The sequence below is a fragment of the Gracilinanus agilis genome, chromosome 6 (assembly GCF_016433145.1).
Source record: "Gracilinanus agilis isolate LMUSP501 chromosome 6, AgileGrace, whole genome shotgun sequence".
Classification (NCBI taxonomy): Eukaryota; Metazoa; Chordata; class Mammalia; order Didelphimorphia; family Didelphidae; genus Gracilinanus; species Gracilinanus agilis.
Genome location: NC_058135.1, coordinates 79,923,353 through 79,936,075, shown reverse-complemented (window position 1 = coordinate 79,936,075; position 12,723 = coordinate 79,923,353). Strand labels below are relative to the sequence as shown.

Sequence of the window (12,723 nt, the reverse complement as noted above, 5' to 3'; positions counted from 1 at the left end):
TAATGTGACCAAGTATATCATTCAGTGGATTTTTGTGTGGTAAGACTACACAGTAATAATGAGTGAAAAATGTTTATAAAGGTCTTGACAGTTTGCCATTAAAGAACTACACTGCTAAACTCAAAATGACATGCCACGTTCCACTTCTTTGCAAAGGAGGTGATATCTGGGTTGACAACTTGCAAATTCTAGTATTCTGTAACCTTCTGACTAATCCCTGAAAATCAAAGTTTGAAATGGAAGTAAGCCCAGTACATCCTAGCTTTCATCCACCAGGACCCAGCACTTACGGGGCTTCTCACTATCTTTCTGGCCATTGCTCCTCTTCTCCCTTTTAGACCATCCCAGAAACCATCAAGACTAGAACCAGATGCATCAATTGTTGCAAAAAATTATATACCCTTACTTTGAAAGAAAAATGTTCATCCTGTCTCATTTTTCTTTGCCTTAAGAAAAATCACTAACTGCCTCAACTTCCTCAAAGTTTCTTTATTCCTGTCCTTGTATTTTTGGTGCATTTTGGTGAGTGAGTGCAAATTTCCTCCCCCCCAAATACCAAACTAGTCCCATATCATGTTTTACATTCTCATCATGGAGTAAGATGTATCCAGGCTTTTTGTCATCTTCCACAACTCCTTTCCCATGTCCCCACTTTCTACTTTTTGCCCTGGAAACAGTATAACAATCAACTTGCCCTTTGGCTCTACCTCTAGTTCCTGTGACCTCTCAGACCAAAATTTCCTTCCCTGACTGTCAGTCCCTTATGTATATAATTTTTCCTTTTTAGAATATAAGCTTCTTGTGGGTAAAGACTTTCTCTACTTTGGATTAATATCCCAGCACCCAGTGCAATCACAGACAATAAATTCTAATTCATTCATTTATTTATTCATCATGTATATTTAAAAGAGTAGCCTCCATGTTTTTAAATTTATTTATATATGTATATGGATATAGATATAGATATATAGATATAAAGTAGTATCAACAAAAGATGATTAGACACTGTTTCCAAAACAACCAGGTAAATGTCAAAAAGTTCAATGAGTGGACTGGTTTTTTTGGTCACATTGTGAGCTCAAATGATAGGTTGGACTGATGTTTTTATTGAACTGGCTGAATTTGCTTGTTGTTTTTGGTGGTCTATCAACAGCCCTTCAAACTTCAATAGCAAGGCTCTTATGAGTATTCAGCTCAGTTCTCCTACTCATTCCAAGCTCTGCAGGGCAAAAAACCTAGGCCAGAAGTCTCCATTGGCTGTTCTGTAAGAAAGGAAGCCAAGTTCTCCTACCTCCTGTGGAAACCAACAGAGAAGTTTCTCTTGGGTCGATGTCATTAGAGCCAGCCTATACTGTGTGGGTCAGAGAATTGGGTTGTTGCAGGATCACATTGTAGTTTCTGGAATCAACCACAAAGAAGTCTTTCAAGTGAAAATAATGCTGCCAATGGATGTGACTTGGGGCCAACTGGCACACCCTTTCTGGATGACTAATGTTCTTTAGCATCATGTAATAGAAGAATACTTAACTTAAAAATAGACCTAGATTTGAACTCTAATTCTGCTCTGACCTTAGGCAAACACATTAATCTCTCTGAGCCTCAGTTTCTTCATCTGTAAAATGAAGAAATTGGACTAAATGAACTCCAAGGTTCCCTCGAGCTTTTTATCTTGTGTTCTCATATTAAGTTTTTTTTAGACTTTTATTCTATCTTTAAAGTAAGGAAACTTTCTCAGCACCTTCTCTATATTTTATAGTCTTAGAGAACTTCTGAGTCACTGAGAAATTAATTGACCTGTACAATGATGCAGACAAAATGAATCAAAGGAAGGACAGGGCCCCGATCTTTATGATTCAGGAACCAGTTATATTTGTTAGTTGCAGAGTGAAATTCAGAAAACTTAAATGAATACACACACACACTCTTAGAGTTACAAGAGAGGCCTTTTATTGCAAAAAAGAAGAAAGAAGAGATAGGAAGGACAATAATAGTAATGTCAAAAGGAAAAAAAGAAAGAAAAGAGTATCGATGAAGTACATGAAAGAATATTGATGAAATACAATATAAATACATAGGAGAGCAGCTAGGTAGAGTACCAGGCCTGAAGTTTGGAGGACCTGGGTTCAAATTTGACCTCTGACACTTCCTAGCTGTGTGCCAAGTCACTTACCCTGATTACCTAACCCTTGTCACGCTACTGTCTTAGAACTGATACTAAGACAGAAGGTAGGCATTTAAAAAAATACATATAAGAAAGAAGTTCAGTACAGAGACAAAAAAAGTCAATGAGTTTAGGTTTAATATGGACTTGAAAGTAAAGAAGTATTAAATAAAGATTCTCATCAGTCCTCTTTTTTATAGGGATATGTTTGTGTTGGTTGTTTGTCAAATACATCCCTTTTTAAAAATTGTTTAAAAAAACACACACATACCACCCTGGAAAACTCATTCTCCCTTAGACTTGATCACTCAAGGCCAGTAGTCCTCTAGGGGAAAATTCCATCAACAATAACAACCACCAGAAAGCTACCGTGATCCAGCTGTCTGCTCCCACCTCTTAGGGAAAACCACGTCCATGGGTGCTCCTTTATGCTGTTTATCATCTCTGTACTTTATAAGATACATACTACTAGACAGCCTCATGATGGAGTATTTATCTTTATGTACCATAAAGATATGCTTCTGGGGCTACTCTCTACACCTCTGCTCCCCCTCAAACCCTGAAAGCCAAAGAGCAGCTGACTCAGGACTGAAGGGTTTCTATTACTCAGAAGCCCCCACCACTCTGCTTCCCATTGATTATCAGCTAACAGCTTCAATTAGCTTTTAGCAAGAAGTATGACATAGTCTGTCATCCCATGAGATGTCATAGAAAGAGCAATTGGTACAAAGAACAGCCCCCCCCAAATCTAGGGGATACTCCCCCACAAAATACACAGGGTCCATTCAGAGAGTTGGCACAAAATATAATATGAGGAGATGGAGGCAAATATATGAATGACAAAGGGGTAACTCACAGCTCCTACTTCCTTGAAGTTTATTCTCGTGTCTTAAGCAGCATTTTTTCCAGTGCAAAGGGATCATGCTTCTTGAAGTTGCTTCCTCCCTCAGGCAACTGTCTTTTTCTGTTCCGTGTCTCCTAATTATCCTGGGTGTATACTCTGAATCAAATGTCAGCTACTAGTTCTACTTTTCCATGAAGATGATCAGTGACAAGGAGGAGAGTGGGTATATAGCATTCCCTCTGGGCTCCCTTCTCTCCCCTCACTGATGCCCTCTGATACTGGCAAAGGGGTCTGCTCCCTCAAGACCCTCCTGAATCTAGAATCTCCTACCATTTGACTGTTTCACCACTGGAAAAGGCATCATTTCAAACTGACTACGTTGTTATTCCTAGTCCAGATCCTTTCAGCCAATCACAAGATATTTCCTGTGTGATGTCATTTATTTTATCCAATGTGCAAAAAGTTCTTCACTCCTTCCAAACTGATTCAGGACCAGTTTGTACCTTTGTTTACACATCTGAGGTTTTTTTTTTGTTGTTTTTTTTTTCCCCTGACTGATTCAATACAGCGGTCTAAGTGATCTGTGTTTTCACTGACCATCATTCTTAGATATTAAAAAAAAAACTGTGGAGTAAAAATATGTCTTTGGTTCTCTCTCAAAGCTTGTTTCTTGCCTCTTTCATCTCAGCCTCTTTCTCAGGTCCTTATTTTGCCCCCTCCTTGCTTTTAAGCAGCATTAACAAGGACCCTCTCAAGTATTTACTGAAACCTAAGGTGTTAACATCAGAAGGTGGGAGCCTTCTTAGAGTTATTCATATTTTTAAGACACTCTTAAGACATAAAAAATGGAAGATGGCAGCTTAGTAGCAGTGAAAACTGAAGACATAAAAAAATGCCATTGAAATCACAAGGTGGGTCCTTGTCCCTATATTTAATCAGTATATACTTACATATGTGTAATTTTCCTCCTCTTATAAAGTGTTAGAGAAGGAGTTCTTTCTTTATTTTTGTCATTTTATCTCTAATGCTCAGAACACTGCCTGGCATGCTGTAGGTGCTTAATAAATACTTGTCAATTAGTTATTATATCCTGAACATCTCCTAGACCCAGAATGCCCATTGCCTAAATGTCATATGTCTAGAATGGGATCGTCTTTCCTTTTTTCCTCATCACTACTCTGAAATACCACTACCTTGAAAAATCATCTGAACATTTGTGAAGGGTGACAGTTTCCCATACTCCCCCTAAGTCTTCTGAATACCAAATTTTCTCAACCATCACTCATCACTCTAGCCTTCCATTAGCTTGCATGCAATCTAAATATTTAATCTTAGTTCTTTCTCTATTTGTTCAGTGTTTATTTAGTGGTCTCTAAAATCACAGGTGAGAGTAAGTTACAAGAAATCTCTGGATTTCTGTTATCCAGACTTCATACACTATATTTTTACATACTCCATCGTTATCTGAGTGGGGTTGTAACTCCAAATCTACAAGGACTTATGGGCAGCTAGGTGGCATAGTAGATAGAGTTCCAGGTCTTGGTTCAGGAACATTTGAGTTCAAATAGGACCTCAGACACTTACTAGCATTGTGACCCTGGACAAGTCATTTAACCTTGTCTGCCTCAGCTTTCTCATCTGCAAAATGAGCTGGAGAAGGAAATGTAAACCACTCTAATACCTTTGCCAAGAAAACCTGAAACAGGGTCATGAAGAATTGTATTTGACAGATAAATAGCTGAACAACAATTATACAGTGCTGCACAGAATAGTTACTTAAAGAAGGCTTTAGAATAGAGATGAGGATCAAAGTGCGTCTATCCTGAACAAATATAGTTGGGGGGAGGGGAGAAAGAGAAGAAAAAGGTTGAGGGAGAAAAGAGAGAAGACAGAGAAAAGAGAGGAGAGGACAGAGACAGAAAGATGGAGGAAGAGAAGAGAGGGATAGAGAGAAAAAGAAGAGAGTTGGAGAGAGAGGAAAGAATAGAAAGAGATGAGAGAACAGAGAGAAATAGAATGGAGAAGAGAGAAAAAAAAGAATTGAGATATGAGAGAGAGAGAAAGAGAGAGAGTACCCACAGTATGAATTTACTTTTTCATTAATCTAATTAATTCAGCAACCATCTGTTAAGCGACTTGTATGTGCAAAGCATTTGCAGAGGATAAAAAGGCAAAGAAACTAAATAGCTCCTGCTTTCAAAAGGCTTACTTTCTCTTGATTGTCTAATCAGTTATTTGAATAACCTTCACATTACTTTGCAGGGTGGCCCAGCAGAAAGAGTGTATTTAGTCTGGATCCTGGTTCTGTCATTTACTAGCTGAGTGACCTCAAACACTCATTGGCTTCCCCAAGACTCTACTTTCTGATCTTTAAAATGAATATAACCACTTGCCTTACCTACCTTACAGGCTACAGAGAGAAGAGCACTCTGCATTGTTGATCTCATCCTTGTTGTGACCCTCTTAGGAAAGTTAATTATTTTATGGCAAATAGTTTTACCAGAGGAAAAATTCTGGAAATAGACCCAAGTTGGTCTTTATAATATAGCCATTCAGAAGGGAGAGTTAATAGAGAGAGGCCTATTTTGGGCTTGAATGATGGAGGGAGAATCAAGCTGAGACCAAGGGAAGCAGATGATTTATTGTTCCCTAAAAATTTCCCATTGTTAATGACCAACTGGCTAAGATCACATTATTATTAAAGTGTTACCATATTGTAGTGCATTTTCTCAATTGTATTTGTGCATATGAACTGTTTGTAATGTTTATTAAGCAGTTAGCTTTGGTATTCCAGTACATGAGAATTTAACTTTGCAGATGACTCGTTACAAACATGTTTACCAGTTGCCTCTGAAACTAAAAGCAGAAAACCTTTAAATAACATGTATTCTTTACCCCCAGCAATGCATCTCTTTGGCCTCAACTGGCAATTGCAACAAACTGAAAATGACACTTTTGAGAATGGAAAAGTGAATTCTGACACCATGCCAACAAACACCATATCATTACCTTCTGGTGACAATGGTAAGAGACCCACAGATCTGTTTTATATCTCGTTTAACATTTCTTTGAATGTGTTTTAGAGTCATGTTCACATCTACTTTGGGGGAAGTGGGTTGGATCAGAGGGGAGAGGTGACTGGCAGAGTATTATAACAAGAAAAGCAATGAACACCTTTGCAAAGAATTTAACATTCCAAAAAAAAGTTTTTATTATTTTTGAAATGATTTTACTGAACTAATGGGAATTACTTTTCTCTTTAAGTTATCGAAGTAATCAAAATTACTTGCCCTCAGGTTGTTTAATTATGTCTCTTTTTGTCCCCAAAGTATGTATGTATAATATTTTCAGCCTAAGTTAACTAGATCATGGTCAATATATCATCTCTTTATTCACTTTATCCTGGGTACATTAAGTCTTCCTTAAAATCCATAAAGTTAAAATGCTGTATTAATTTTGTTAGAGAAGCCATTTAGGTACAAAGTGTATTAAGGGCATGTATTTTATTGACCTGTTTTCTAGGTCCCCTTAAAGTTTCTCTAAACCTCTCAGAATTTCGGCACTTTAGGCCAAGATAGATTTTCAAATCAATAGACTCTTAATGCCAGGCTAGATTTAAATGGTTCGCTCCATCTAACCCGACTATGCCCTGCCCCAATCATCTTTTCCTGTCACTAGTAAACAGGCTAAGTCCACAATGAGCAGCTCGTCTCTGGGTCCCTGTCTCCCCTTTCCTCTAGCTCTTGTTCCTCATTATTCCATTTACCTAGTGTGCTTGACTCATCCTTTGGCATCTATTAAAGCCCATCTCAGTGTGGGTGGCTTCTTTACAGGGGTGAGGGAAAAGCTATTATATTCTTAATGAACAGATATATACTGTTCTGCACACCAACACACACTTATCTGCTACGACTCGTGATTTTTGTCATTTTCCATCCTCTCTTCATCTTGTTTTATTATAACAATAATACTTTGTGGCATACCTCCCACTCTTTAGAGAGGGTAGAAAACTCTATGAGACATTTGATTTTCATAATGATAATGAATGGTCTCCATATGGGGCCTTTTCATAGAAAGTGCCCCATGTTCCTTAAACACCATAAACTCATAGTCAGAAGTTGGCTGCATCTGGCTTAGGAGGTGACTGCTGCTCCAAAATGCTTTAAAGGGGGTGAAGAATGGCTTCCCTAATTGAAACTGCAGGTGGGAGATTTTAATTAAGGAAAGTATAATTACCTTAAACAAATGCTTAATTACTTTGCAGTGATAACACATATATAAACATCTAAAGCAACTACCCATAAGATAAATAATATTTATTCTAGCTCCCTCTCCCACTTCAACTATTGTAAGGTCAACAAAGCTCCAGCACTGACTCCTGTAAAAAAATGTTAAGGAATGCTTAACCCTTGTTGAAGACTTTGTAATTAAAAAAAGATGGCAAAAGTCATGGCCGAGGCACTTCCTACAATTCCATTCCAACTTTTAAGATTATTAGACTTGAGTGTCACAGAGAAAGAATGAATATTTAAAGTTCTTTTTGCATTGCAGAGACCCAAGCCTTGGTGTTGGTCAAAATTTTCAGTACTTAGCTTTAGTACACTCCTTCCCTTCAAAGCCCCTAGGAACTTAAGAGAAGAAGTCTGAACTGAAGAAGGTTCAGAGTCATTCAGAGAGTTTTCTCCAAAAGGAAAATAGTTCAAGAAATTAGAGAGTTTTGCCTAAAAGAACTGGAAATCAAAGAGATGCCCCTCAGTTAAGGAATGGCTGAAAAGACTGTGGTATATAATTATGACGATGGTGCTATTAGAAGGAAGAAGCAGGATGGTTTCAGAAACGCCTGGGAAGACTTATATATCCTGATACAAAGTGAAGTGAGCAGAACCAAGAAAACACAGTACACAGTTACAGCAATAGTTTACACAGTAACAACAATATTGTACATTGAATGACTATGTTATGAACTATGAATGACTTAGTTACTCTGATCAAGACTTTGATCCAAGATAATTCCAAAGGGCCCATGATAAAAAAATGCTTCTCACCTCCAGAAAGAAAACTGATGAACTCTGAATGCAGATTACAACACACATTTTTATTTTTTTTATTTTTCTTGTTTTATTTTTTTGTCTTTTTTTTGCAACATGGCTAATATGGAAATAGGTTTTGTGTCATTTCTCATCTATAATCAATATCGAATCACTTGCCTTCTTTTGGAGTAGGTAGAGTGGGAGAAAATTTGAACTCAAAAATTTTTAAATGATTGCTTAAATATTTTCACATATATTTGGGGAATATATAAAGAAATAAAATTTTTTTTGGAAAGAAGAATGTATTGAGTCAGTAACCACAGTTAAATGAAAACCCTTTGGGACCCCTCTTTTGTGAGTAGAATCAAACTTGTAAAGATCATGTGGAATCCACTCAACATCTTATAATTTCTTTATGTTTAGGAGATAATCTAGATCCAGAAAATGACTCTTTTAAAGTTCTGTAAAGAAATTAACCCTCTGATATGAGCCTTTTCCTGGCCTTTCAGTCAAAATCTTTCAGCCATGATTTAGGGAAGTCTATCTCCTAATCACTCGTTGCATATCATTGTAGTTCTAGAAGGGACTAGGTATTTAAATAGTGACTACAGTGTACCAGATTTTGCAATAAGTTCTTCTTGCAACTATTATCTCAAAACCACCCTGTGAATAGGTGCTATTATCAGCCCCCTCTATAGCTGAGGAAACTGAAGTACATTTTTCCATTAGAAGACTGGCACAGGATCACACAGTTAGTAAGTGTCTGAGGTCAGATTTGAACTCAGGTCTAACTCCTGTCCCAGTTCTCTATCAATTGTGTCACCAACTGCCTCATTGTATCGGAAAAGGAAAACAATCTAATGTCTTAAAATTTTAAGTCATCTTTGGGCCTGAAAAAATATATATAATTCTAGCCATTGAGCAAAAAGGATATCAGGAAGAAACTATTTCCCTACTTGCTTGGATTATGTTTCCCCCATTGCTCCATAGGATGAGTTTATGAGCAAAGAGAACCCCTCCTATACCAGGTAACCTTCAAGGTGGAAGCCATGAATTCACATGTCATCCCAGGTCCACCAGTGCCCAGCAAGACCTATTAGAAAACACTAGAGAACATTTTAGAGAAATCATCTTACATATAAGCTATTCCAGAGATTTTAAAAATCCTCTCCAGTTTTTAAAGATCTCCAAGGAGAGAGCTTCCACAACTTCTTTTAGTAACCTAATCTAGTCATTAACAGCCCTCCCTATCAAGAAATTCACAGAGCCTTGAATTGAGCACAGTAGGAACCTAAGCAGTGCCGAGTATAATGAGACAATTACTTCCCAGTTCCTAAAAGACACACTCCTCTTTATGCATCCCAATGTTACGTCTTCTTGTTTTTTAAATAGAGCTCTAAGGAACACGTTGTGGTGTTAGGGATTCAGCAGAGAAATCTCTTTTCTCTGAGTTAATATTGAGCTAGGACTTCTACGTGGTGCTTCAAGAACAGTTGCAGAATGTTGAATGGAACCCTCCCCTCCTGCTTCCCAGGTGAATCCTGGGTCTGGGATGAGACAGGATTGAGCTATTAAGGATGTTAAGGATATTAAGGATGAGGAGCAGCTGGGTGGTTCAGTGGATGGAGAGCCAGGTCTAGAGACAGGAGGTCCTAGGATCAAATCTGGCCTCAGACACTTCTCAGCTGTGTGACCCTGAGCAAGTCACTAAACTCCCATTGCCTAGCCCTTACCACTCTTCTGACTTGGAGTCAATACACAGTACTGATTCTAAAATGGAAGGTAAGGGTTTAAAAATAAAATAAATAAATGTTAAGGATGAACAGATCTGAGCTTGGCAGAATGACTCAACCATTTTACTCTATTTTTGTCCCTTTTGTAGGATGATAGATAAGATACACACACAACAGCATAGGGCTTGGATAGGGGAATAAAAAGAGGTAACCTGTCATACTGGACAGAATACCAATTCCTTCAGAAACCCTGGATTCAAATTCCATCTTTTACCTTGGCTATTTTTACTTTATTTTTTTCTTAAACCTTTACTTTCTGTCTTAGACTCAGTGTATTGGTTCTAAGACAGAAGAGCAGTAAGAACTAGGCAGTGGGGGTAAGTGACTTGCCCAAGGTCACACAGCTAGAAATTATCTGAGGCCAAATTTGAATCCTGGACCTCTCATCTCTAGACCTGACTCTATCCATGAGCTCCCCAGCTGCCCCCCATATCTCTTCAGACCTCAATTTCTTCACATAAAATGAGGTTATATTATATGGGGTTCTGACAGCTCTTAAATCTATGATCTTACCTGTTATCCTACAAAAGGGACAAAAATAGAGTAAAATGTTCAAGTCATTCCGCCAAGCTCTAGTATCTTTTCAGGAAAAGAAATAAGTCCCCTGAACCAAGAGAACAAAGAAGCAAGCTACTTGCATCTGCCTCACCCTGCGCCCAAGCACTTATAATCTGTGTACTAGAGAACATGTTGCTCATTAACTTGGAAGAGTTTTGGGGCTATCAATTAAAACCCTAACCATGCTTCTTCAAAACCTAGACATTAGTAAGCAGTGACCTGACTTCCTAAGAACAGAGTACTTTCTGGATGAAAAGGGTTGCCTGGATTTTATAGCAGAAATACCTCCCATTGAGAGTGTGGACGGACAGGGTGTCTGGAGTTCCCCTTTTGGATGGCATTCTGAATTCAAAACCTCATCGGAACAAGCAGTACATTTCATTTCAACAGCGATAGATGGTATATGCAAAACTTCAACAGAATCTAGGAATCTGTGACAATAAAAAGCCATTATTTGAAGGCAGATAAACTGGGGAGTGTGGCATCAGAAATAAGGTCCTTGAAGGCAATCTTCATTTTCTTTTCATCTCAGCCCTACTACAATGTCACACACATAGTAGGTACTTTAAAATGTTTGCTGAAATTGAGTTGAATAGAGTCATCAATAACCAAAAGTGCCACTAAATTAGAAACCCTGTGTATATGTATAATGTAGAGAAAATCTGATTTTTCCTTTCTAAGCAAAGAAATGTAAATTCTCTATAAATTTTGCATAATTACTCTTAAGCTAATAATTTTCTCAAACACCAGACGACTTCAAAATGGCATTCAACCATTTGCAGCAGGCTAAAGATTGAATGTAAATTAAAGAGCATTATGACTAACTGGCCAGCGATAGCATTGAGTTTTTTTTCGATATTGTTTATCGTATTTTGTGTTAATGTAATGTATAATAGTTCCTTAATTAGATGTTATATTGATTTTTTTCTATTAAATTATGTTTGCAAGGCAGTGGTTTTTTTTTTTTAATTTCATTTAGGTTGTGCTGTCTATGGAATTTATTAACAGCATTAACTTTTACTATGTAGTTGTTCACAGAGGGCTAGGTAGACATCACACAGGGTCTGAATCCAGGGTCAGATCACGGGATTGGAGGATGCGCTATTGATTGTTAATAAGCATCTAGCCTTGCTTCCCGACATTCTGATTAGGGATGCCTCCGAAGGACTTGAAGTTATATTATCATTTATACTCTGCGTAGTTGCAGTTAAGAGTTTGGGGTTTTTTTTGTTGTTGTTGTTTTCTCTTCCTCTTTTTCTCTGGAATTTTAAGCAGTGTAGGGAGACGAATGCACATGTTCGGCGGGTAGTAAATATGCAATATTGTAAATATGTAATACATTTTTCACTTTTTGTAATTTTAGATGCTTTTCAAATGCAAATTACATCTCAAACAGGTCTCAAACCTCCTAATTATCAGTGTCGTTTTAAATACTCTGATTAGCTTGAGTTCTGTTGGGTTTTGAGCTAGATTTAGTTGAGAACTAAGAGCATCTTTGGTCTACAAATGCATATGTACTAACTGATTTTTTAAATGCCATTCCCCCCCACACCTTTTTTAAGTTACCTAAAAATGCCAGTTTGCTGATGTTTTGTCATATAAACTGAGTATCACAAAAGAGAAAGAAATAACAATAGCTTTGTGTGTGTGTGTGTGTGTGTGTGTGTGTGTGTGTGTGTCTCTGTTTTCACACTCTGACAACTATATTTTAAGACATTAAGGCTGTTGTGACACATACTTACTGATGAAAGGAAAATCTCGGTTTAGAAGGAAGCAGAATGCTAGTGTTCCCACGTTCCAGCTCCATGGGACACATTTAGAAAGTCTTCGAGGCAATGCTCTATTGTGTTTCAAGATGTGGTAGTCTCATCCTTACTGTGAAGACTTTGATCGTCTTGATTCCAAACCTGTGTGCCTTGAGATGAGAATAATGGAGGACCCTCTAATGGCCCCGTCTCTTTATTTTTCTGTCTTTCCTCCATTTTTTCTTTCTGAAAGTTGTAGACATCTCGATTGTTATTTGGGACTTAGAATGGGGAGAGAAACTGCCAGGTTTAGGCACTGGAGGCAGTTGTGCTCAGTAAGAAATGAAAGGGATGCCCATCAGTCAGGGAGTGGCTAAACAAGTTGTGGCATATGATTATGATGGATTATTACTGTGCCATAAGAAATGCTGAACAGGTTAATTATGGAAAAAAACATGAAAAAATCTACATGAAATTACGAAGAGTAAAACAAGTAGAACCAAGAGAACATTATATATAGAAACAGTATTTCTGTTTGAAGAATGACTTGTCTACCTCCAGAGAAAGAACTGGTAAATAAAAACGAGACGTA

The 12,723-nt window shown here is 37.7% G+C and overlaps 1 protein-coding gene across 1 annotated transcript in view; it reads left to right on the top strand.

Moving 5' to 3' along the window:
• The window catches only part of TENM3 (teneurin transmembrane protein 3), a 598,624-nt gene that overhangs the window by 409,088 nt on the left and 176,813 nt on the right, over positions 1 to 12,723 (top strand). The window contains exon 5 of the mRNA XM_044682283.1: positions 5,907 to 6,029. Coding sequence (XP_044538218.1) covers positions 5,907 to 6,029 — 123 coding nt within the window. The remainder of the gene's footprint in view (positions 1 to 5,906; positions 6,030 to 12,723) is intronic.